We start from the raw sequence: 27,900 nt of genomic DNA, 5'->3' as shown, positions 1-27,900 counted from the left end.
CTTACAGTGTTCCAGCCCTCCATTTTGAAATGTTCGTGAGCAATGAAACGGTTTAGCTCTTTCAGGTTCAAGATGGGTCTCAACTGCAAATCTTTCTTGGGGACCAGAAAGAATAGGAACAGAAAACGTGCATCCTTCAAGGAGATGGCAGATATTGCTCCTTTCTGTTGTAGTTCCTGGATCACTCCCCCAGTGGCAACAGAAGGACACGGAACCTGAGTGTTGCTGTGGAGGGACTGATACGGCGGCCTCTGCGAGAACTACAGATGGTACCCCCTTATTGTCTTGAGCACCCACGCGTCGCGAGATAGCTGAGCCCAAGCCTGAACACAAAGACTGGTCCTGTCTGCCGTCAAGGGTGACTGAATTACAGGACTTACCTCTTGGGCCTGGTGGTGCCCTTCCCTGTAAGCCCCCCGGGAAGGGCCTGGGTATGGGCTAAAAGGGTATGGGCTGGCGCCGAAAGGTACTGGGGCCGCCGACTGTTGTTCTGGGACCTTTGGCTGCCGGTTCCTGCATCGGCTGGCGTGTGGGTTCCTGGCGGGCCTCTTTCAACACCCGGAACGTTTCATTACGGGTGCGAAGTTGATCTAGGAAGCGCTGCCCAAACAGCTGCGACGTCCCCTCGTCCTCGGGTTGGGGGTCCTTAGACCCGAGGGAACGCAGGTCCGGAGCAATGCGCCCCAGGATGTTGTCCCGCCGTCCATTGCCTAGGCAGGTGAAGAGGCGGCCGAGGTGGGAGATGGTCGCCGCCAGGTGGTCAGCAATGACCCGTCTCTCCACTTGGTCGCTGGGGACATCATCCTGCGCCGTGGGTCCCCGGTCCGCATAACGCTCGAGGAGGGCCACAAGCGGACTGATTGATGAGACCACCGAGGCCTGTGCGTCTCGGAGGGCCTGGTCCCTCTGAGTGGCGCTGCTGTGGTCGGTGTCACCGTCCGGTGACAGGAGGGCCTTCCTGTCCCTTGGTGCCCCCCGCACCAGAGACTTCATTTCAGCATTTAATTCTGGTACCACCAGAAAAGGAAGTCTCTGGCGTGGGAAGTCTGAGAGGGCCTTCCGGCACCTCTCCTGTCGCCCCTCAGAGCCCCAATGGGCCCTGAGAAATTGTGCGATAGACGGGGGCACCTCCCGAGGACCCACACCGGCTAGGCCCGCCAACCAGTCCTCCGCGGGGCGCCGTCTCTGAGGGGTAATGTTCTCCAGCCCTACCGAGAATAGGACTGCTGGGGGGAGGATCGTCATCACCACCTCCTCCATATCGACCTCCTCCATTGCGAGGGGAGGGAGCCGGTCCGCCAGCGTGGCCACAGTGGCTGTCAGCGATTCCACCATGGCCCGCAACTCTGACACCTCCTTGTTTGGGGTAGCCATGATCTGTGAGAAGAGGGTATTAAATAAGATTTATTGAGCCCACTATGAAGCCCTCCTGCTTAGGTAGACGACTGCGGACTTGCATGGTTGACCAGTCTATGTGGTGTGCTAACTAGCAGAATGCTTAACTAACTCGAACAGGCAAACGTAAAAAGTCGTAAGCAGCGCTATTCTAGCCGATTGCATTCTTAAAGTTGAACATGCAACGGCAGACTTACATGGCCGTCCAGCCTAAGTCGCACATAGCAAGACTCGCGGACTCAAGCAGGTAGTTGCAGACTTGTATGGCCGTCCAGCCTAAGTCGCAAACAGCACTAGTGTATACTATTGCAAGCCCAGACAGGTAATTGCAGACTTATATGGCCGTCCAGCCTAAGTCGCAAGCAGCACTAGGCTATTGCAAGCGCAAAACGGGAAACTGCAGACTTATATGGCCGTCCAGCCTAAGTCGTAAGCAGCACTAGTTTAGACTATTGCAAGCACCAACAAAATAATTGCAGACTTATACGGCCGTCCAGCCAAGTTGCAAAAGGTGCAGCCCGCGTTTTCCAGAGCGAACCGAAAGTGGCGGGGACGCACGTCCCTCCAAAGTTATCTCTGTCCAACAGGTTATTTCAACGAGAAAGGTAACTTACCTGTACCGAGCAGCGGTAAAAAAAAGAAAACTGAGAGGCGCAAGATAATTAATCTAAGTAAGAAACGAAAAGAAACTGAAGCTAACGGAGGAACAAAGCGGCAAACTTGTCTCCGACGGACGTCAAAAGAGGAAAGACGGGTAGGGATTAGGGAAGTGACACTATATATGATGGGAGTGGCAGCACCATCTGGGATCCCAGATTTCAATCATTTAACTTTGAACTTGAGCTCCGACGCACGAAAAATGGGAAAAAGCGGTTGTAAACCCTGATAGTAAGTGGCGACATATACAGAAGTATAATCAGTTTTTGCAGCCTACTCAGGAACGCGGAGTTCTGTGCATAACTTTGCACACGTTTCGGTCTTTATTTATTTTATTATTTTTTATTTACTTATTATTATATTAATTATTCTTATTTTGTTTATTTTATTATTGCATTAATATGTTTTATTTTATTTCAGCATAATTTATATATAATTTATATATATACACACGTTGTTCAATTAATCTCGACAGTTCTTTTTTTTGCGCTTTATATAAGCCCAGATTATCTTCACAGCCAGGAATCTAACACTATCTAGCGTACTCGCTGGAACATCCCATTTCCAGATCGAGTTGAGCATTGAACTACCCTGGTTTTCGAAAGGAAGTTGGATGGCTTCAGAATGGAAATTCAACCTGCACTGTCCCAGCGTGGAAACTGCCGCGGCGAGCCTAGTTCCAGTCTGGCATTGCTTTTCCAGACTGGATCTACAGTAGATCGAGGCTGTTTTCTTTTTCTTTTTTCTACGCTCATGCTTAAGTTTGCGTGTGAAATGGAGCTTCTCTATAGCAAGTCGTCAATGTCCTTCAATTTTTATTGATTGACTCACATTGCAGAAAAAGTGTGTTCAATTTTGGACCTCTCTGTGCCCTATTTCAGTGGCCGCTACAAAGTACAAACATTTCTCTTAGATTATGCTGATCAACTGTTTCAGAACCATTTGTGCAACATGCTTTGAAAGTTTCGTCTACACGGGTACTTGGGAAAGGTGTAGAGTTCGAGACCGTTCACATATTAAACAATGCAACGGCAGTATTGCTTTCATCATCCACCGCTTGCAAGCGAATGATCGCCAAAGGGGTCGTGTACGGTGTACCATTCCACTACAGATTGTATTAAATGTCAGAGGACAAACAACAAGATAGTTTGTCTGAACGGCGGGTCATATGCCGAGATTCTTCGCATTAGCTTTCGTCAAGAGGGTCGGGAAACGGTAAGTTCACTGACACTTTTGGAATACAACAGTGTTCGGAACAAACGTAACAGTATGCTATGTTTCGCAGTGAATAAGAATACCTTCACCTGTAGTGTTGGAATGTGGACGTATGCGCACGACACTAAGTAATCAGTTTGTGGTGACCAAGTTGCCAAACAAGATTGAATATGAGTGATAATTACGTTGTGAAAAACTGCTTTTCCTTTCATGGTAAAATTTCTTTGATTGCATATATCATTCACGTTTTTAATTGTTGTTAGCAGTGCGACAATCTTGAGATAATCATTGACGTCTTTTCTATAGCATTTTCTTTTTTTCTGAGATAACGTAAGCTATAAGCATCAATCTTTCTTACACGGTGTCATGTACCACGTTTTTGAGATTTTCTTGTTTGGAGTATTACAGCTGTCACATACAAGCGTACATTATTTGTATATGTTTTGCTATATATTGTTTACACAACTCTGTTCACCACTTGCAAACACAATGTGCAAAACTATGCATGGGTAGAGAGCATACTTCGCTTGAGGCACTCCTGCGTATTGCTATATGCATGCTCCTAGAGAAAAGAATATTCTCTTTTACTCTCGTGCAGTGCAAAAAAAATATGGATTTAAATGTAAGCAATTTAAAACTCGTCAGTTGCGCAGTTTGTGCCAGTTGAAGTGTGTAGGAATTCAAACACGTTTCGAATAGAAGATATTTTAAATTAGAATGATTGACTTCTGTATTCAGTGCTCACCAACTTGCTCTATCCCTCGAATGTGTCTTTCATGATCTTCATCCTATGCATGGAGCAGTCCTACCTGCACAACATGTTTGCTAACATTAATTCAGTTGACACAGTGATCATGATGGTTCGATGCTAAACCAATTGCCGAATTCGTTCTTCCTCTGTGAAGGGGATTTTCATTGCACGACACGTCGCTTCAGATATCTCCAATTGGAAATCATTGTTTCTCATTGGCACGCAGTGAACTAATTACTTGATTTGGTTCTTGATTTCCTGTGAATCTTCTTCACCACAACACCTGTTAGAGCGCTAAAACATGAAGCTATCTTTCCCTCAACACTTCTCATTACTTCAACGAGAAATACCTGAGCTCCTTTCCCCCTTTCCTTTATCTTTAATAAACATATCCACCTCCCTGAGTTATTCACATTGAAGGAATTAGGCGTCTCAGTTCTCATTGAAAGTCTTTGGTTCTCATTGAACAAATTAGCTCCCGGTTCCCAGGAAGACTCCTTCACCACAACATCTGTTCGAGCGCTCAAACATAAAGTCAGCTTTTCCGCAACACTTCTCATTACTTCAACGAGAAATAACTGAGCTCCTTTCCCCCTTTCTTTTATCTTTAATAAACATATCCACCCCCCTGAGTTATTCACATTAAATGAATTGGGCGTCTCAGTTCTCATTGAAAGTCATTGGTTCTCATTGTACAAATTAGCTCCCGGATCCCTGGAAGACTCCTTCACCACAACATCTGTTCGAGCGCTCAAACATAAAGTCAGCTTTTCCGCAACACTTCTCATTACTTCAATGAGAAATACCTGCGTTATAATGAATTGGGTATCTCAGTTCTCATTGAAAGTCTTTGGTTCTCATTGAACAAATTAGCTCCCGGTTCCCTGGAAGACTCCTTCACCACAACATCTGTTCGAGCGCTCAAACATAAAGTCAGCTTTTCCGCAACACTTCTCATTACTTCAATGAGAAATACCTGCGTTATAATGAATTGGGTATCTCAGTTCTCACTGAAAGTCTTTGGTTCTCATTGAACAAATTAGCTCCCGGTTCCCTGGAAGGCTCCTTCACCACAACATCTGTTCGAGCGCTCAAACATCAAGTCAGCTTTTCCGCAACACTTCTCATTACTTCAATGAGAAATACCTGCGTTATAATGAATTGGGCGTCTCAGTTCTCATTGAAAGTCTTTGGTTCTCATTGAACAAATTAGCTCCCGGTTCCCTGGAAGACTCCTTCACCACAACATCTGTTCGAGCGCTCAAACATAAAGTCAGCTTTTCCGCAACACTTCTCATTACTTCAATGAGAAATACCTGCGTTATTCACATTAAATGTATTGGGCGTCTCAGTTCTCATTGAAAGTCATTGGTTCTTATTGTACAAATTAGCTCCCGGTTCCCTGGAAGACTCCTTCACCACAACATCTGTTCGAGCGTTCAAACATAAAGTCAGCTTTCCCGCAACACTTCTCATTACTTCAGTGAGAAATACCTGTTATATTCACATTAAATGAATTAGACGCATAAATTCTTATTGAAACTCATCGAAATTGGTGCGGTCGCTGAATGAGATCGAGTCTGCTTTTTCCAGCACATATCGTGCTTCCTGTATCGTAGTTTCTGCTATTGTAGGTCAGGCACAGACTTTGCAGTTGTTCTCTCATACTTTGGATGCCCATGAACCGTATCTTCAGCAGAAGCGGAGTTGTACGGGCCATGAAACAATGAATAAATTAGTGTACAGCTTTTATTGTACATCGTACAGAAAAGATGCAAGGGACAACTGTAAAACCCGTGTCTGGCCAACTGTCGAAAAATACTAGCATCCGAGAACGATATCACAAGCGAACTAGTGCAGCGAATTATATCGATTTTATGTTGTCCATTGAACGGAATTTCAAATCAGGAGAGCGAATAGTAACACTTGGTCCGCTGTGATGTACTCCACCGGCTATCGCCCCTGTATTTTTGGCAGCGCAGGTGCTTGCGGGACCATTTTTTTCCGTCCAGACAACCAGGGACCTTTTTTTTTTCTTATACCCCGCGAATTTCGAGATCGCCGATTTCGCAACCGGGAATATCGGCGTCCTCCCGAAAACTTAAGAAGCTTGGAACTGACTGAGGCGTGCACTCTTAGCGAAAAGAAAAGAAACTGTGAAATATTATTATGGGAGACGACGGTAGAATTTCTAGCATTTTTTCAGCATTGCGAACATTACAGCACACTCCTGTTGAAAGTTACTGTAAAGAATGATTGTAAAGTCCGGTTTGCACTAACCGGAAATATGAGAGATTCTCGTTAGACTTAATAGACGGATCAAACAGTTGACTGAGTCCACACAAACTCGAACCGGCGAAATCACGCAAATTGACGTTTCACGAAAAGCTAATAAACTCGTCTCACTCTTCTATACGCGCATCGTGTGCAGAGAGAGAGAAAAGAAGAGGGTCGTTGATGTCGGTGTGCTTTCTCTTTACATTCATGACTTGAAAACCCTAGATGAGGTAGCGGACGATAACAGACAAACACAAACATGGTCTCAAAACGACTATGCAGGCTCAGAGGCCCTTTACGAGCAGCTAAGCAACCTTTTGTACTGGCCTCCAAGGCCATGACCTCAGAAAGGCCATGGCCATGAAAGTAATGAGAAGAGAGAGAGAGAAAGAGGATGCAGGAACCAGCATGTCGTACAGACCCCACACCGCCCATACAAGCTAGTATTGCTGCGCATGCGCACTACATGCTCGGCGGAAGGATACGGTCCGCGCGGTTTTCCTTTCCCGTCACCAGATGGCAACACAGAATGACGTGTTTCACTGGGCTTTCAGTCGGTGTTTCTGCGTACTCACATTTCATGCATTTTTATAAAAACGAAAGGTGGTAGACATATAAATTTGGTGTCTATCGATTCCTGAAATATTTCGAGAGAAAGTAAATGCGAAGTTTTTTTCTCGAAATGGCTATAGAAGTTTAATAAAAACCTGTTCAAAGAGGGAGGAGAAAAATTGTGTATTTTTCTTTCACATTCGTGACGTCGTCATAAAGTACATACGACATGTATCAGAACTGTATTAAGTTATCTGATTCATCTCGCCTTCTTCTTTATAGTGAAACCACCCGCGTTAAAATCTGCGCGGTGGTTACCGAGAAAAAGCGTAAAATATGTTCCATAGGAAATACATTGGGACGGAGAGCTGGTATGCCCTCTAAAGGACCTTCAAATCTACATCATTTACTCATGAATGCAGCGTTGCAATGTGAGGACACATAACAGTCCATTAATGCTTTGAACATGCATTGAGATTTACGCCTCTAGTTGAGCGTAAAACAATGAATCTTTCAACGAACATACCATTTTCCAAGCTGCAAAACATTAGAAACAGTTTATCAACATGGCTCATGTCTTGTGCCATCTCAAACGAATTGGAGTGTATTACCAGGCTTGTATCCACGAAACGGTGTTAACAATAAACCCTTTCTCACCATACCCCAAAATACCATTAACTTCGCTAACAATGTTCTTAGGCTCGGGCCACATGAACTCACTCGCGTATCATCTGTACGGTTTCTGGGCATTGTGCTTCATAAAAATATCAGGTGGCAACATCACTTTCGCTTCGTGAAAAGCAGAACTACGTCTCGTCTCTTCACACTTGCTAACTTGCTAAGCTCAGATGCTGTTAACGCTCTTGTTGTGTACCACGCCCTTATCCACTCACGTATCACATATGCCCTCGACGTTTATGGCCTCACATATACCAGCGACCTTCAACCCCTTCTCCCGACCCAGAAGCGGGCACTGCAGATTATTCTCTTTTTAGAACCTGAGGAGCGCCTCATTTGCTTTTCCCCTTTTGCGCATCCTCAATGTACACCAGCTTGTGAAGTGTAAAGTAGCTCAGGTTATGTACCAACTATTTCACACACATTCTAGTGAACTTCAGTTAGCCATACACAATTATGCCACACCCTATTTTCTCAGGCATGAGCGCAATTAATTCTGGTTCCCTACTTACCACACTAATTTCGGTCCATTCTCCCTTTCGTCCTTGGGTAGTCAAATTTGGAACTACATCCCTCAATACGCGTTCGTTCCAACAATAATCTTGCATCCTTCACGCCATCAAACAGGACCTTGTCTGCTGATACGCAGGGTGACATGCAATTACTTTTTGATTATTTTGCATTTCTCTGCTGTGCAATATCTTTGCTATTTCTTTCTTATACTTGACATGTGCTCTTGGTAATTCTGTTCCCTTGAAATTGTGTAGACATTTGCCCTGATTGTGTCTTGGACTGTTCAACAGGCCTTGTAATCTCAGTCCTCGTATCAGTAATCAGTGTACACCGTCATGGAATAGCAATAAAAATCTGACAACTGAAAAAAAAAAGCGTCTGAAACACATCTATCAGACTGATTCGTTAACAATCTCCTCACAAATGCTCGATGAATGATAGTTCATGTAACTATACCCAAGCAGCAAAATGTACTGAAAGTCGAGTGCAATGGGGGTGGCCGGTATGTGTCTTATCAATGTTCTTTAGTTTCACGAGTCTGTTCAAGGTCTTCCACTTACCCGACCACCCCTATTGCACTCGACTTTCAGTACATTGTGCTGCTTGGGCATATCTTGTGCCATGCAAACAGAGGAGTATATATACTCCTCTGTTTGCATGGCACAGGATATGCACCTTGAAGATGATGATGTGCACAGAAACGAGCTGTAACAGGCCAAGGAAGTTTAGATGATGTGGTGAGTCTGTGAGTTCGTGATTACCTTGAATGGGCAATCTTTCCTCAGAGGTCTACTTGCTCAATTGTAAAACTTACTTATGTTGACTACTGCCTTCAAAATCGAACTATACATTTTTTCATGCGCTGCACTTGTCTTTTGTATCCCGGAGTTCACCCAAATGAGTTTCTTAAAGGTCAGCTATGCCGATATCCCAAATAGTCGAAACGGTTGTGATATTCTGAAAGCCCACATCTAGCTCTCCCCAAAATGCACCTTCATTCTCTCAGTTCGGTACAGTACCATGTAAAAAAAAAATAGATAATTCATTCCTAAACACACATGGGCGCAGCCATTTTTATGACGTAGATGCACCCGAACGGGCATTGTGACGTTACCCGCCTTCGTACTTGTCAGTGGATTTCAGCTACGGCTTCTCGCGGCTTCGCGTATCTGTGCTTGAAGATGGCGGACAGCCGGGTTCCACCGTTCCGCGAAAAGTAAACAGTGCAGCAGCTGCGAACTCATTCGCGAACCAACCTCTGTGCGATGTTGTGACTGGAATTCGTCGTTTGTGTTTTGTGAGCACGTACAATTTGTATCAAGTCGCGTCTGCGTTAGCCCCTTTACAGCACTTGCCCATTGTAGAGACTGACTTTTCGACAGCCGTGTTAGCAAGAAAATGCCGACAGCGTTTTATTCCTGCAGGAAAAAATTGTGCTATGCATTTGAGAAACCGCATACTGCTATGGGACAAGTTTTACGTACGATTTATCAATGTGCAACAGCGTCGACGGTGGTATGTAACGACGAGAGACGTAAAACGAAATACAAATCACATTTTAAACTTTTTGTGGGATTCTGTGCATTTTCCAGAAGCTTTCTTTGAATCACACACTCCCATATGCCACGCTGCGTTGTGTGGCACGCTACAAGCTACTGCATTTTATGTCTAACATCTGGATATTGTTTGTAATGAGCACCGTCGCACAAAAACATGCACACGAAAGCTCCAGTAGCCATGTGGTTGCACACTATACAGACGCAAAAGAAGTACCAGAGCACATATTGCCACTTAGAAATGGTGTTTTTAGATATGTGGTGTCTGAAGAGTTAGGGCACAGCATTTAGATCCTAGAAATCAGGTGCACCTTATCTTTCTGTAGAGTGCTCTTTCAATTCACAACTCAGCCCATGGGGTGTAAGAGTGTTAGAGGCAATTATGTGACTTGTCGTCCTGGGTGACATCACTGGCCGGCCTCGGAATTAATTCCATCCTCAGGAATTATTGTACAAATCACTTTGTATCTAAAACATGATAAGCAATATGTAAGTTGCAACCTTGTCTTCAGCATTCTCGATTGCCTCTTACCTTTACAGTTAGAGACACGTTACCAAACCATTTGCAAAGGGCACTCTTACAGGGGCTGTGTAACTTGAATTTTTAATTTATAAAATTTATAAAAATATAAGTATACAATATGTAATATGAAATTTATATAAAATAAAAAAGAACATTTATAAAAAGAATTTATAAAAAATGAAAAGGCTTCATGGAAGCAATCCGTTAGCATACCCATTGCACATGAAGCACAATTATATATGCTTGGACATCATCTAATTAATCTTGTGAACCATATGTGTGGCTGCATATGAAATTTTTTATGCGCATGCTCTACCTTCCTATTCCTACATGTGCACACGAATAACAGTGAATATATGTGAAGTGGCAAAAAGCAACGCTAGACTCTATCATCATTGTGCCCCTTTAACTTTTCCACATTTATGTCTGGTAAACAGGGAATATCTCACTAGGAAAGAAGACATTTGTGCATTGTTTGGCAAGCAAATAAATATATTTATTTACATTTTCCATCAATCAACAATGTTGTGACCTGGTGCAAATATTAATGTCAACAAGGAAAGTACTTACAAATTATTCCTATGTGCTCAAATGCAAATATGACAATTCTCTTTTTGTACCTCAGCACAGTACAGTTCCAAAATTAACAAACTGCACAGCATCAGCAATCTTAAAGTATCTCGAGAGGGGAATCACATAAAGTTCAAATAATAGACTGTGCAAACAAAGCTCCAAAAAACAAAGTACTTCAAGAAAAATCTGAATAATCGTTGCCGTTGTGATATGTACTACTATGCACAGTTCATGAATGGAACATGTTACCTCATTGCATTGCCTCCATGTGAGTACTAGAACAGGCAGCTTTTTAGGTCGCTCTTTTCGTGTTTTTCTATTGTCTTTTTTTGTTTTCTGTTTTTGCAATAGCAAGCATGGCCATAATGAAACACAAGCAGCCAAGGACAGGATGAGACATCTACAATGCGACTGCTAGCTCTAAACTGATATACTTATTAGCAGACTCTGGAATATACACATATATGCTGCTAAGCAAATGACAATTTAACCAATAGAATAACAGACAAGAAAAAATGGTTATATGTCTTCTTCTCTCCTCATTCTATTTCACAGGCAGCCCTAGTATCATTCTGAGTGTGTCCGTGCATTCCCTTTGAGATAACGTATCTCGGACAGAAGCAAATCCAACAGCGGACTGCTTACATATGCAACTTTGTTGGATTTCTCTAACCACTTGTTATTTAACCACTGCCTTGAGCTGTGTGTTCTGGAAATTTAGGCAGCATCCAGAGTGCCTGCAATGTGTTGCCATGTTTCTCGAGGGCATCAAAAGTCTGTCCTTGGCTGCCTGTGTTTCACTATGGCTCTCAGATACAAACTACCCCATTTCAACACAGTAGAAATCACAGATTTGTAAATAGCATCTGTTGATTGCACTGTACATACCCCCATTTCAAGGATCATAGTGGATACTACATCTTGTGCGATAATGTCAGGAACACAAAAAAGCTAGATTTGAAACCACTCTTACGTCGTAGTAGTAGTATTTGTGTGAAGCTACGCAATTCCTGTCCTGCAAATAATATATAATATAATATATAATATATATAATATAATATAATTTAAACCACATGTTTCACCTGCCAGCGTGATGATCCCTGAAAAGCAATTCACACTTTGCCGGAACTACTGGTTCTTAAACCTATCCCTGACATGTGTAGCCATCGGGGAGGAATCCCAAGGGCTGCGTTGGAAAAGACAAACACGCACGGGCTATGTTCTCACTGTGTATCAGCTACTCTGGCTACTAAGAAGAACATGTTCCAAATTAATATAACATGGCTTGACATGATACGCCGGCGAAAGCTAACCAATAAAATTAGTAGTTAAACGTACAATACGTAAACACTTGCCATAACATGACAGTTTCCTTCCTGCATTCATTCTACCATTCAACCCACATAAACAGTGTACTGAATTTTTTTATAGCATTACACGTCGTTTGACAGAACTTGAACAAGATTACATAGCACACGATAAAAGTAGAGTGAACATAATGTGCAGAAAAAATGGCTAGGAAGCAAGCGAGCTGGTGAAGATGATGCATATGTAAAACCCCGAGACTCGGGAACACAAAGGGACGTGTTTGTGTCTGTCCCTTCGTGTTCCCTAGTCTTGGGGTTTTACATCATGCATAATGTGCAGCTTTCCATTCACGCTTAATGGCTGTAGCAGTAATGCATGAAGGCCACTGCTAAGTTGTGTTGAGAAACACCACTTTATGTTTGCCATGTCTAAATGAAACGTACCTGACCTGATCCAAATTAACCGTTCTGAGTCTGGAACACACAAAGAGAAAAACGAACACACGCCACAACATTAACAGATAGGCAAATGAGCTGTGGCGAGCTCCACCTTGGGACAAAGTCAACAAGTAATTCACCAAAAGTCAATGAGCGCCTGAAACGTAACACCTCTGACTGGTAGCAGGACGGTCCACGTTCAATTCCTGGTGCTAGACTGACCGGCTTTTTCAGAATTATTTGTTGTAGTTTCGATGTGCTTGAGAACCATTCGTCAACCATTGTATCCTCATGAGGTGATGGGGGTTTGTTATCCCAAAGAGACATCCTTTCTGGCATGTGTCCTTATGGATGCTCATCACTGCAGAAAAAAAAGAAAAAGCATTTAATGACAAGAAATGGATAGCCGTATTTACTGTATAATGATTGTGCACAACAGAAAGAAGACTTTCGCACAGAAAGCTGTACTTCTCGAGGTCTAACATCAAGTTACAAAATTCCAGAAAATATAAGACATGTTGTAAGGTAGAGAACAAGTAGAGTTATTGAGTTGTCGAGTTGAGTTGAGGGGGGAGTTGTACCCCCTTTTTATTTTATTATATATGATCGTATAATTATTTTTATGTCTGTACCAACCCTCGCTCTCTACATTACAACATGTTTTATAAATTCTGGCATTTTGTAACTTCATGTTAGACATTAACAAGAGCAGCCTTGTGCACGAAAGTCTCGTCTCATTAAAATTTAAATGCTCTCAACATTCTTCTTTCTGTTGTGAATCTCTATCGCAGCATACCTGCACATTGCTGTTCTACGTACTGTGACTTTGCAGTAAGAGTATGGACTTTGGGTAAAAAGACTACACAGCACTGCTCAGGTATTTTTGCCTATTGAACAGTATATGTATGCAGTATGCACACAGTATTTGTGCACCGGACCCACTAAAAATGTAAGGAATATGGCATTGCTCATGGTAATGCACCAAGTTCAACACAATTATTGTAGAATCCAGGTATTTTAGCTTACATGTCAATCCAGTACCACATCCAGTGTGAAGTTGTGACAAATAAATAGTTTCCATTTTTCTTAGCTCTCAGAACATAGACAGTGAATTAATAAGAGTAGACAATGTTAACATGAATTCTGGGCTATTCTTCAATTAAAGATTAACAGATAGTAAAGGCACCTTCCTCAATGGACGTTGATGACACTGAAAATTCTAAAACGTTATCAGAGGCGACATCAGCTTCTGTGTGTCAAAGGATTGTATGTCCAACAGTAATCCAGCTAACAGTAACAAAAATATGCAAAAGACAAATTAACTGAACTAATGTAACATACCTTCTATATCAGACAGTGAAGCTTGTTAAACCCCATCCACAGGAACCAGTGTCCAGACAGCAAAAGTGCTTGAACTGCGAGATAGCAGCTAATCGGAATGGCGACCTTTGTTTTCCACCCTGAAAGCACAGGTTGTAACTTTGAGGGCAGATTTAAAAGTGGTCAAGATGTCTGCATGCGAGTGCACATGAAAAGTTGAACATAGGTGAATACTCAAATTATAACATCACATTGTCATACCTGTTGGTGGAGGTAGACTGCAACTAACGTGTCAGCAATTTCTTCATGCACCAGATGCAAGACAGATCATGCTTCATTTCCGCCTTCAGCGTGCACCTGTGATAATTCAGAAGTTCGATTATCAATACTATTGTGTTGTTAATCGTGGTTATATCAGAGTAAGCGCAGTAGGACAGCTGCACAATCGATTCATTAAGCTTGCTATTTTTTATATCTGAACCTCGACTTACCTTTTTTGCTCCCGTTTTTTGCCTTGATCCTCCGTGGCACGTTCAAAATGTTGTGCGTCGGGCACCTCAGATTTTCATCAGACGATTTCGTGCCGAGATTCCAAATTGCCTCTAGAGTCGCGCGTAACCTATGATTACAGTCGTGGACGAAATCCTTGCAGTGGAAATTAGCAGGCACCACTGTTAGCCAAGAGCTTCGCACTGCTTGGTCTTTTGGCAGCTTATAATAGGTAACACTTGAATGCTCCGATGAATTGTTCTAACAGCGTAGCACCGTCGCATCTTCGACAACTTCGCCATGGCATATCACGTATCATATAGCTCCAGCCCATAAAAGGCAAGGTCAGAACAAGGAAGTGCACTTTCCAAACGCCGCCGTGCCCCAAAAAAATATTCACATGCTTTGTTTCCGGCTTAGCAACAACAATATAACAGCTGTTCGCTTATGTACGATCTTGTACGATGCACAGAGGACGAAACGAAAGAAGCCAAGCGGCCAAGCCAAGAGTCTGTAGCAGCAGCGTCATAATCATCACCAGCACCGCCATCGGTTACGCGCAGCACTGCGCGTGACCCGAGCTTTCGTTTTCGGTTCATCGCCATTAACCGTCATTAAACCCATCAACCTCAGTAGAGCCCGGTCGCCTCATTTCTCGCTCTACAACTGGTGACCCGAACGTGATGTTTTAACGTTCCACCATCATGAACGGTGACCAGCACTCCACCAGCTCTTCGCCTCCCAGCCGGCCACCACCACTTCCACCGCTTGAGGCTTCTGTGGCACCGCTCCGCCTGCCGCCTTTCTCCATCTCCGACCCTCAGCTGTGGTTCGCGCAGGCGGAGGTTCTCTTCGACGGACGCCGCGTCACTTCTCAAGCCTCAAGGTTTGGCTACGCCATCGCAAACCTTCCTCCCGAAGCTGCGGCGGAAGTCCGCGACCTAATCATCCACCCTCACCCCGAATTACCCTACGACACCTTAAGGGACGAGTTAATTCGCCGCACGTCTGCTTCGGAGGAGCGGCGATTGCAGCAGCTTCTCAACAGGGAAGAGCTCGGCGATCGACGGCCCACACAGCTACTACGCCGCATGCGCGACCTCGCGGGCAACCCTACCACGGACGACTCACTACTACGCGTGCTCTTCCTACAACGTTTGCCCCACAATGTACGCATGATCCTGGCCGCCGGCGAAAATTCCCGCCTGGATGACTTGGCGAAGATGGCGGACCGTATTCTGGATTTTGCTGGCCTTCCATCACCAGGAGCCGTTGCCGCCCTGGCCCCCCGCACCTCCCCTCCACCGATGGACGTTGCAATCAATGCCATCAGCACGTCGCTCCAGCAACTCCAGACTACGGTGGCGACCCTGGTGGACCGGGTGGACGCCATTCCCCCGCAGCGACCACGTTCCCCTCGGCGCCCGTTTTGCCGTCGCTGCTCGCCATCCCGTCAACGGTCTCCTTCGCCCTCTCAGCACCACTTCTGCTGGTATCATCGAAAATTCGGCGATGCCGCAAGGAACTGCCAGGCCCCTTGCTCGTGGCCGGGAAACGCTCCCCCAACCATTAACGGCTGGCATGGCCGGGGGCGACAACAGCCGGCTCTTCCGGATCACGGACCGCGTGTCCGGCTGTCGCTTCCTGGTGGATACCGGGGCTGACGTGAGCGTCGTTCCACCAACCCCCGCAGAAAAACGACACCGACAACCAGACTTGGCTTTGCAGCGTCATAATCATCACCAGCACCGCCATCGGCTACGCGCAGCACTGGGCGTGACCCGAGCTTTCATTTTCGGTTCATCGCCATTAACCGTCATTAAACCCATCAACCTCAGTAGAGCCTGGTCGCCTCATTTCTCGCTCTACAAGTCCATGCCAAGCCAAAGACAGATAAACCGAGAGCAGTGACGTCGGTGCGCCCGTGCGCAGGGTTTGCCGACGGTCTGACGGCCGGGCGTGGGAACTAAAAAAACTGTTTTCTAAAAAACTACGAACAGTTGGAGCAAGATATTTCGCACACATATTCAGTGTTCGGTAATGAACACACAGCGCGAGTATCGCTCAGTTCAGCGGCACTTCAAAATCGGCATATCTGACCTTTAAGCCTTTTCGCAGCCCTTTGGGAAGAAATTGGCCGCAAAAACTGAAATTAGAACTCTGATCCCTACCGAGCAGTGTTTGTTAGCATGTCAGGGTTGTACAATGTATAGCTTGGGACAAAAGTTTACGGAACACCATGGTGTCACATTTCTCCATTGGAGTGACACCTAGCATCAAACAAAAGCGGACACATACTGAGAGAAAAATAGTCAACCCGTTTCTCATTCGATTTCTTGCTGGTAACTGGTAGGGTGCTGCTCCGATGAAGAAAAGCGCCAGTGCTGTGAACTTTTGTCTCAAGCTGTACACGCTGCTGTGTTGTAGTCGCACAAATTCTGAGCTCCATACCACGTCTTAGAGAATCTTTGGAAATTTGAAAACGTTAATTATGTCTTAATTGGCGGCTCTGATCATGAACGAGATGGTGGGGGCCCCGGAGCATATATGTCCCGTTATGTCCTGGAACATTGCCAGTTTGAACGTGCAGACGTATCATGTATCATCAATGCAGGGCGCCCCATGCCTGACGGAACATTATGATTTTATGGACCCTTTCCTTTGATGTGTCCTCTCTGTAAAAGCAACTGATCAGTTATGAATATAATAACGCTTTAAACCTCTATCTTTCGATATTTTTGCCCCTGTGTCTTTTGTAAAATGGCTCTTGGCTGCCTTGTGCATTTCTTCTCTCCATGCATGAAAATCTGAAATCAGTAAAAACACAGTCAGTTTAACACAATCCTCATGCAACGGGTGAGCGGGACCTCCTCAATGCCCAAGCGCGCGGCCTCCGAGTATGCCTTGGACTGCCACGTACGGCTGAAACCTACACGGTACTTGCGGAGGCGCAAGAGACGCCCGTGCATATTCTACGGGACAGAGAGACGCTCCGCATCTTTGCGCGCTTCTTCGTGCAGCACCCTTGCCATTACCTGCTGTCCATTGAGGATGCCCGCCCCGCATCGGCCTTTGGCGGCGCCGTCCGACAGCTTAAGGCTATCCTCCCGGATCGTTCCTCAGGAGTATCCTACGCCCCTCCTTTATGGGCCCTCGCCAAGCCCCAGGTATTGACGAGCGTCCCTGGCCTAGGTCGGAAGGGGGAGACACCGTTAGCCGTTGCGCGCCAGCTCGTCCTCGAACACCTATCGGTGCAGCATCAGCAGCGTCAAGCGATCTATACAGACGGATCGGTAACACTTGATAGGGTCACTGCAGCCATCTACGTCCCGCATGGTAACATCGAGCAAGTTTTCAGGCTCTCCCATACCACCTCCCATACCACCGAAGCCGAGCTCTTCGCAATCCACGCGGCTCTCAGGCACATCACAACATCGCCCCCAAGGAACCTGGACCATCCTGTCGGACAGCAAGGCGGCACTGGAAACACTCGACTCACACTGCACCAAAACAACCGACGACCCCCAGGCGAAAATCTGGACTGGTCCCAGAATGGTTCCAGTTGAATCTGGACTGGTTCCAGCTGGATGTTTGATGGTCCCGGAATGGTTCCAGTTGAATGTGGATGGTCCCAGCTGGATTCCCAAGTGGGGTGGCTGGTTCCACTTTGGTGACATCAGTGGTACCACTCTGGTCTCAGATGGTTCCAGAAGTTCCAGCTGGAGCCTCACAGGTACCATTTTGTTCCCAGAATGGTCGCTGAGACTCCAAGTTGGGCAGCTTCCCAGCTTCCCCCTTTGAGATTTCATCTTGTCCACACTTGCCATGTTTTGTTTGATCTATTACTCTGATCTATTTTAGCACAGGCATTGTCTCTTTTTATTGCTGTTTATCGAGGTGCGCGCGTCTGCGAATGCTGTAACTCCATTTCGTGCACATTCGCATCTGATAATATCATAACATATTAAGTACCGGAGAAATGTAAAAAAATACATCTCAACAACAAAAATTAAGCTAAATACTAGAAGAAAGACAACAACAAAAAAAGAAAATGTAATTGCAGCGGCTGATGCAATGTGAAGACGCCACGGCAATTCAAACTTCAAACGGCGAGAGCCGAGAGGGAGAGGAGAGGGCGAGAGGCGAGCGAGAGTGGCAGTGGTGGCGGTGGCAGTGTTGCCAGGTCTACTGAAATTTCAGTAGATCTACTGGACTCCGAGTCTGTCTACTGAAAAAAGGTCAAAACGCTCTTAAATCTACTGAATTTTTTGCCTGAAGCGTGGTTTTGCATAGCAAACTCCAATTCAGGTTTGCTGGCACTGTCTGGTTGCATCGTAGTCCGCGTACGAGCGAGAAAATCATGTACTTTTGACATAATGAGGGGTCTACGCGTTATGTGGCATCTGCAAGCAGTCACCTTTAAAAAAGCGAGCAGCTGCCCAAGTAAAACAATTTATAGCAAATACATTGCAGAATCATGCATATTCCAGGGGACACCCGGTAACATAGCAAACGAGTTCCGACGAGTTTATGTTTCCGTCGTTAGGAAGTTTCGTTGTAAACCTCCTCTGCTTGTCCCATTCGAGCGCGTGCGTGGAACCGATATTTTCTTAGGTGAACCTCGTGAACAGCTTTCGACAGAAACTATCACTGGACCGCTGCACACGAAGCGACTGACAGGAGACAAGAACTGATTTAACTTAACTGCGAATATGTATGAGCGAGAGTACGTGATCGAATGACGGTGTGCAAGCACCTCTTAACTGTGTACACCAAATTACAAGTATATTTCACGTATTCTGTCGCCTATATATCGTGAAAGTTCCTATTTATTTATCATATGGCCCACTAGTTAGGTCGCCGTGGAGCGTTTGCCCTGTGCATCTACTGAATTCTACTGAATTTTCTGATGCCGAGCTTCTGAATTTTCGCCTAAGTGACCTGGCAACACTGGGCGGTGGCAGTTGGAAGTTTGAGCTGGGACGCGTCGCAGCAAGTTGGTTTAGTCTTCAGTAGCCGTCGCAAGGATGGTGATGGTGTATCTCCTGTGCAGTATTTACGTGTGTTTCAGTGCGCTTTGTAAGACAATGCAATGACAATGGTTCGTGTGCAACACATTGTCGATTTCCCGGAAGAGTTTTGACGCCAAGAAGACGTAAACGGTGTAGGGGCAAGAACGCACTGTGAAACGCCAATCGGACTGCACGTCGCGAATGTTTGCAGGTATGAGTGATGACCGTGACGTTTTGATTACTATTAATTAGATGTTTCATTTTAGAAACTTCGGGGGAACTTGAAGAGAAACAGGATAAGATTCCGAACGTGCGGTGAAGAGGAATGGGGTGTATGTCGCGACCTGCATGGAAAACAGGAGTGTCGTGTCATCTTCTCTAAGAAAATACAAGATGTGAGGTGGCCAACGAACGAAAGCTCCCTGTGGTCCGTGAGTGCATAGCACAGTCAGGCATATGCTTTGTCTAGACACAGTGAGTGATCAGACTTATACTTATACTACATGGTATGTAAATGTAGAGATGTATTGATTATTTCTTTCTGCTCAGTGTATGCTTTTAGCAGAATAAACGGTAATTACTTGAGCAATATGTGCATTTCTACGCATTATTTTCGGTCATGCATTCAGTGGTCCCAGCTGCTAAGTGGTCGGATCCCGGACCACTTAGCAGAGGGGACCACTAGATCAATTCCACTGGTTCCACTTCAAGTGGGACCATCGTGAAGCTGGTTCCACTTTCAACTGGTCCCAGTCACTAAGTGGTCCCACACTCAAAGTGGGACCTGTCCAATAAACCACTTTGAAGTGGTCCCACTCCAGATTTTTGCCTGGGCCTACAGACAATAACAGTGTCCCAGCCAACACCGACCTTGCTTCCGGGCACAATATATGTCTCCAGTGGATACCCAGCCACATTGGCCTCGGCGGGAACGATCGAGCAGATGCTGCGGCCAGGCGCGCACACGAACAACCCGACGGCGCGGCGCACATACCGCTCACTCCTTCGGCCTGCCACATACAAATCCGCCGCTGGGCCGCCCAAGAGGCGCAGTGAATCATTCGCGAATCAGCCCGTTTCAGCCAGTTCCTTCGCTCCATCGACCCGGCGGTGGAGTTCTCCCCACCAGGACGTCTCGAACGGCCACAAGAGACACTCCTCCACCGGCTGCGCCTCAACTTGGCGTACACGCCACCGGTCCAGCGCATGACGGGGAGGCAGATCTCGGCCCTCTGCGACGTTTGCGAAGCGGTTGAAGGCACGTCGCACCTCCTGCTGACCTGCCCCAAGCCTGCCCACTAACCATCGCGCCACCCTTTTCCGCTGCCTCGAACGTTTCCGCCACAACCAGCTGACGCTGGCCGCACTTCTTGGCCCTGTGCCTCAGCGCCAACAATGGGCCGTCACAAGTGCTTTTTTGCACTTTCTGAAGTGCACTGGCTTGGCCTCTAAGCTCTGAGCTGCGCGCTCCAGGAGTCTCACCATCTCTTTTTTTCTTTTTCTTTTCTCTTTCTTTCTTCGTTGCTTTATTTTTCTTTTTCTCTCCTTTCTTTCTTTTTCCGTTTTGTTTTTACTTGTTTAAGGGCGTCTCACCTTTTTTTCCTCTTTTTTCTTTTCATTTATTTTTCTTTTTTTTTTAATGGAATAGCATGCCGACCTTGGTCTGGCAGACCTTTCCTTTGAATAAATATATACCCCCCCCCCAATCCGCATGTGTTTTATTGTTGCCCCACTTACAGCAAGAATACAGCATGAGAATTCTGAGTAAAAACACAACTACAAAATAAGAGGAATAATTAAGCACAACGAAAGATTACTGATAATTCGCGGAACCACGATATTTCTTACACATTTACTGACTTCGGTGTTGAGCAGTGGCGTAGCCAGACCTCCAAGGTAGGGGGGGCTCGATATGAAAACTCGCCCCCCCCCTCCCGCTGATCCTGGGTGCGACAACACACACGTACTCATGCACGGTACAAAATGCGGTTAAAAAAAACAGAATGGAAATAGTTGGTGGTGGTGGTGGTGAAGATGAAAACTGCTCGCCGTGGTTGGCCACGCTGGAAGCGGGCAGCGTCACGACTAAGACGCAGAAAAAAAAAAAAAGAAAGAAAGAAACCTACACTACACTATAAGAAAATATTTGATTTGGACGTGCACAATACGATTACATGTATAGGCTGTCATGTCCAATGAGGTGGTGTCACGAGATTGGAAGGATTTTGAAAAGCTCATACTTTGAAAACCATTCAACAGTGCTGCTTAGACGCCTTGAGCTGAAAGAACTTTCGCGATCGGCACACTGTCACCCCCCGTATATTATTTTCTCCTCGGATTTGCACGATTTCCGTGGGTCGGTCCGTGGCAGGTAGGGGGGGCCCGAGCCCCCCCCCCCTAGCCCCCCCCCGTGGCTACGCCACTGGTGTTGAGACAGAACAGGTTATATATTAGTCCGAAGACGTCACCCGAATTTGTCGAACTGGGCAGTATGGTTATACATTATGCACCAGACTGTCGGTTTATGCCACTGCATCATTTGTTGCGACACCTGCAAAATAAGTGCATTGAACGCGAGTGACATGTCTGTATTAGTGTAACAAAGCATGAGACGTTCTTACCAGCTTCAGAATTGCACTCGTGCGTCTTGGAAGTTGTGTACATTCACCTGGCGCTGCTCTTGCCTGGGCTGAGAGAGTGCATCTGAGAAAAAGTGGACTTGCACTTGTTGCATCTGTAGTAACAGAGCGGCCCATGGAAACATTTTGTACAGACGCCCTCGCTTTTTCAACCGAGCATGCAACTCGCAGGCGTTACTGAAACGTTCCCTCACCTGGTGAACATTGACGGATGTCCAGCGAGGAACTTGAACGGAATATTCCGCAAAGCTGCTTCTTCCACAAATCGCATCCTCAAGCAAACCGCTGTCTGCTAGCGCATGCGCACTCGAAGCGAGCAGACGGCGTAGCAGCGGTAAAGAACGACATATGACGTCGCTGCTGGCGCATGCGCAGCGCAACTGATTTTCCTGCTGAAGGCCCAATGCCAAGTCGCGCCGACGCGCGTGGCCGCATTGCTCGTCGCACTCTCCTGACTCTCCACTCACCGCGCATGCGCGCTGCGCCGTGGCTACAGACAGACCACCCTGCGATTCTGGCGTATAGCGAGCAATAGTGAGGACTATAATGCCAATGCATTACCATTGGGAGTAAATTGACACGAATGAGTTCCTGTTCGCTACATGCTACACGTGCCGTAGGGTAGGTCTGCGGATAATTTCGACCACCTCGGGTTCTTTTTACGTGCGCCGAAAATGGCTGGATATTTTTTGGCACACGTCAAAAGAACCAGGAAGGGAGTTGCCTCAGGACAGAAGCCACCGATATTTCGAACAGAGACTGTTCTTCTTCTGGGCACCGTCCTCATCATTGGCATGGTATTTAAATGGTTAGGTGTGACGTGTTTAAAGGTTCATGCGAATTGTGGGTCAACAGCCCCGAGGGAAGAAAGGGTCCGTACGGGCTTCTACGGCCGGAGTGAATGGCCGCTTTGTTAGAGTGTGGAGGGGATTATGTGAACGTAGTGATTCTGTTCAAAATATCGGCGACTTTAGTCCTCAGGCAACTCCCTTCCTACATCTCTACCGGTTCGCTGGATTTCTACCCATCTACGTCAAAAGAACCAGATGGTCGAAATGGGTAGCCGGTATAAACGATCGAGTGCCCGGTTTGAGCCACCATTCCAGCTCAGCATAGAAACAGATACTATATTTCTAGCTCACTGTTGGTAAAAACGATCGAGTGTTCGATCGATTCCTATATAGGTGGCACGAAGAATGAAAACTCAGACAGATCGTACAAACTATATTTTCTCTACGCCGATGTGTCGCATTATTGTATTCGTTGCATATGTCATTGCATTAATGAAGGATAACAGAAATGTGCTGCCCATCTGATTCTGGGTGCCATCGATTGCGCCTCGAATGCAACCGGCCACTGGCGACGACGGCGACGCCAAGCAGCTGGCGGGGGGGCGGTGGTTTGCGTGTGCTGCTGCTGCTCGTTTGCTCCGGGATTTGCGATCTGCCTCTGAAGCAGTTGAGGTTTGACGGTTTGACTCTTCTGTGACGATTGAAAATGAAGTCCGATATGAATGACTTCACGGATGAGCGACAAAGTATCATTGGGAACGATGTGACGGCGGCAAGTAGGACTCCGGTCACTCGATATTTGGTTTGCGCGACTTTGCTGTCAGCTGTTGGAGGATTTCTGTTTGGTTACGACACTGGTGTTGTGTCTGGAGCTATGATCCAACTGAAGAACTATTTCCAGTTAACTCCTGTGTGGCAAGAATTAGTAGTGTCTGTGACCATTGCCGGAGCATGGGCCTTTGCTATTGTTGCGGGCACGGCTACAGATGCAATGGGCCGAAAACCCGTTGTCTTAGTAGCGAGCTTGGTGTTCGCGGTCGGTGCTGTTCTTATGGGTGTTGCAGTCAACAAGGGAATGTTGCTTGGAGGAAGATTGATTGTGGGAGCGGGAATAGGTAAGGTGACTAATTATTATATTTCATTAATTTATAATATTGTCTCTATATGCGCCTGCAGTAACCAGCGAAACCCAGTATGTAACTGGGACATAATTTTTCAACATGTTAGCAGCGAACACTGTCAAAACGTCAAAACCATACCTTTATATGCCATGATTTGGTAACGAGCAGGCGATCCGATGTTAGAAATGGTAGAGTGCAAATTACACGGCAGAAAATGTGGAAAGTACACAGTACAGGATGTGGGACGGTAATCTTCAAAACTACAAGGAATTATTTTCCAAGTACCGGTACTTCAGGTACGCAACAAGTGCTCAGTACTTTTCCACTTTGACAGTGCTCACGCGGCACGATGGTGATAAGTGGTCGAAAGAAATATTAACTGTGCATAGAGAACCCCACACTTGTGTATGGAATTGTGTGATTGTCCATGTAAAATGATGCTGTAAATATCTCCTCTGGTCCGAAAATGAACGAAGTAGAGCCATAGCCAAAAACATGACCACCTCCATTGCACCATACCAAAGGTCCGAGAAAATGTTTACCGTGACAATGAGTGCTCCAAGTTTTGATGAGGAATGGGGCATGAAACATCAGTATGTTTTTTTTAATTTCTGTATGAAATTTAGCTGTTGGCAATGCATCTCAACTGCAGCTCACTTAAAAAAAAATGTGTACTTATTTTTTAGATCAAATATTGTAGGACTAACGAATATTCTAATTCTATCGATATAAAAACTGCATGTTTTTTAATTGCAGTGCAAATATTAATGATGACTGCTGTTGTATGCAGCTGCCTTAATTTGTTGTTATAACCTCCAAACTCTTACTGCTTTCATCACTGCTTGCGTGTGTGTGAAAATGCTTTACTTGAGCACGCAAATGACAGAGTCAAGAGTTTGCCCAGATCCCTTGAATGGACCTCAGCAGTATAGTCAGTGAGAATCTTGCTCGCAGCGAAAGACCAATTTCAAGACTTTGACCGTGATATTAGTGATGCCTACCTTAGTGACAGATTCCAGCATAATTTTGCCCGGAAGCTTTTTTTCATCTCAGTTATTGGGCATGTAAACCACTCATTCTGAACACTGTGTTCACACAAAAACAAAACAAAGACAGTACCACAGAAGGCAATGCCAGAATATCGGAACAAATCTGTAAGATACCACTCAGCATTCATAATAATAATAATTTGGGGCTTTACATCTCGAGACAGCGCCGATCATGAGCGACGCCACAGTGGTCGAGTCTGCGGATTAATTTTGCCCACCTTAGGGTTCTTTAACGTGCGCCGAAATCTCGATTCACGGCACACCACATTTAATGTCCCTCGCGGAAGATGGCGTGTCTGAGCAACTTGTATCCTTCTACCAAGTTGCCACCGTCCTCAGCCCCACCCAGAATTGTGGAGAGATGATCTGTTCTTGCACCTATCACTCACCATGTATGCATGAGACCTTTTGACATTAAAAGCAAAATCTTGGTGAAACAGGGGACGTCAAGTCCGATAAGAAATGTAGCACAATACAAAAAGCAACACGGAAGCTTCCTTAGTTTAATATATACAAGCTTTCGCGTGGGGGACCACGCTTCATCAAGTTACATTAAAAGCAACAAAGAAAACGCTAGATCCAAGATTTAATGCACATCCAACAGGGTATTCATGTGTACCTGTACATAGACAAAGTCTATAGTGCTTTACAGGGTCGTTGATAGGCAGCTCCTTAGCAAGACTCAAGTAACAAGTACAAAAATATCAGTTTCTGTCCATCCTCTACTGCATAGTCACAAAATTACAGCCAACTTTGACGAATATTTGACAAAGTCCTTATACGCAAAATATGTTTTTGTTGCCTGTTATTGTTGCAGGTATGATTGGAAGAAGAATAGTGTATAAATAACTGCTTATCCTACAGTATATCTCTTCTCGCGTCACATTGTCGTTGCTCCCAGTGGTGATTCTCAGTAAGTGGCATCCACTAATTGACGACTTCACAGAGCAGAGTTCAGCTCTTACAGTGGTAGATCTTCTTAGCGAGGAACATTTACTGTAATGCCCAAATTTCGTCTCCAACTTTTTGTAGTAACTCACACATAGGGGTATAAGTATGAGTCACTATCATAGTTACACCAGAGCCAACATTCCAGGGCATGACTGTCACATGGTATATGACACTTTTGTAATATGTAGTGGGACAGGAGGAGAGGAAGCCAGTCATCTAGGATTGTGTGTTGAGGTGAGGTGCGGATGCAATTCAGTGAGATAAATCCTACCAAAATCCATTAAGGGGAGAAACCTATTCAGTATTAACAGGGGAACATCCACACATACTCAGAAATGTGTCACTTCTTTCTTTCCTTATTAGCCATACGAAACAAAGGAAAACATGTAAGAAATGGGACTGCAGGGTAAACCCACGACACAGTCCCCAGATACAAAAACTAATATTACAAAGTGTCACTGTCTTGTGAGGATGCAGCAAAGTAACAACAAACACACTTTGAAGCTACAAACACAAATCTGACATTAGAGGCATAGAGCAGTACAGCAGACACAATCCAACACGATAAACTACCATTTCGATAATTTGGAAACAGCGATCATGAAAATTTGGGCCACCATGCTTTCCTGCTCAAAGTTGTTGTGGCTCAAAACCCAGCACCAATACAAGTTTATTTGCCATTTGTATTTGTGCTGCCATCTTAGGCTCCCATGTTTGCCAATATTCTGGGCACTACACATAGCTATCTTCCACACATGCCTTAGTTCCTTAATTGTTCTCAAGCTTCATATAGCAAATGAATTGCAATTGCTTGCATTGTCACCCTGTGAAAGAGTTGTACACTTGAGGTATTGCTTGCAGCAGGATTGTAATTTGGCAAGCACACAAGTTATCGGGGAAGCATGAAATTCTGTGGTGAGACCAAAGACAAGTAGGCCAATAGAGACACGCGGATCACATCGTGACGGAGGAAGTGTGAGAACATTGTAACACAAGCTAGCTACTGTAATTCAGTCCATCCTGTTTGTCTCCAATTTGCTCCTTTTGGAACTACTCTGACTCAAGAGAGTGATGTTGCAATGTCTGCCCATACAGTATGTATAAAAAAAGTAAGAATAATACTAATGATAAGAATGATGTGCCAAAGTTTTTGTAATGAATTCAGAACAAAATGGTCCTAATAATTATTGTGTTAGTCTTATTTGCTGTGATTATTTGTTCTGCTTTAAATACCCAGAAATTCTAAGAAGCAATAGGCAGCTGTCCAAACACCTTCCAAGCGTCATACATCCTATAAAAACACAGGTCAAAATATGTGGGCATGCAACTGGTTGAACAGCATCAAGTATTTTTACAGAGACAGTGCCATTCTCTTCGAGTACTGGCTATGTTCTCCAATAATCTTCCCTGCATCTCTCCTCTACAGCAACAACTTTATTTTGAGATGGAGAGTGGGGAGGTTCATCGCCAGAGGTGATACTCTACCCCATTGCTGGTGGGGATGTGGGGCATAAAATAACGAGCCCCTTCACAATAGCGATCAACTTCTGAACCTCTCCTCTATGTTTCAACGTTGTACATTGAACAGCAACAACGTTGTACAGCATTCCATGTACTGGGTAGCAATAATGGTTCAATCTACTAGCCAATGAATGGGTGGGATCCCTACCACTTTAGTGGACACAAGTTACGTAATGTGCATGTGCATGCCATAGCTTCAGTTACCTGCGGTATGAATAGCAGCATTTACATATGCTTCCTTGCAGATTTTAACTGCAAAAAAGGTTTCTTAATTGTCGGCAACACCAGTATTAGTTGACAATCCACCTTTCCAATCCATAACTTTCCAGTATCATGTCTTGGTTGAGTCACAACATCACCATATAGTGGCCGCATCATTTTTTTATCAAATGTGAGAGATGCTTTAGCAGAATTGACTTCCTTTGGAGCTTGTTTTCTTGTCCTCCATCTAGTAGAACCCATGCCAGGAGGAGTTGAATTTAAGTGAATATCGAAAGACCTGTCCATACAGTTTTCGGTTTCTTCTGCGGCAACTTGCATGACCTAACAAGGCACATTTTTACACGAAAACA

The 27,900-nt window shown here is 45.2% G+C and overlaps 1 protein-coding gene and 1 long non-coding RNA gene across 4 annotated transcripts in view; both read left to right on the top strand.

The window, feature by feature from the left end:
- Window positions 1-19,236: 19,236 nt before the first annotated feature.
- Window positions 19,237-19,845, top strand: LOC135376063 (uncharacterized). Its single transcript, XR_010417517.1, has 2 exons — window positions 19,237-19,467; window positions 19,523-19,845. It is a non-coding gene; the product is annotated as an uncharacterized LOC135376063 (long non-coding RNA).
- A 3,428-nt stretch (window positions 19,846-23,273) lies between these two features.
- Window positions 23,274-27,900, top strand: part of LOC135376064 (proton myo-inositol cotransporter-like) — a 173,648-nt gene continuing 169,021 nt past the window's right edge. For all 3 annotated transcript variants that reach the window (XR_010417519.1, XR_010417518.1, XM_064608656.1), the window contains exon 1: window positions 23,274-23,801. Coding sequence is in view for 1 of the 3 variants with exons in the window: in XM_064608656.1 (XP_064464726.1) it covers window positions 23,393-23,801 (409 nt within the window). In the remaining 2 variants the exon portion in view is untranslated. The remainder of the gene's footprint in view (window positions 23,802-27,900) is intronic.

Source organism: Ornithodoros turicata, unplaced genomic scaffold, assembly GCF_037126465.1.
Source record: "Ornithodoros turicata isolate Travis unplaced genomic scaffold, ASM3712646v1 ctg00001007.1, whole genome shotgun sequence".
NCBI lineage: Eukaryota > Metazoa > Arthropoda > Arachnida > Ixodida > Argasidae > Ornithodoros > Ornithodoros turicata.
The sequence above is the reverse complement of the archived record's forward strand: the minus strand, read 5'-3'. Positions and strand labels throughout refer to the sequence as shown.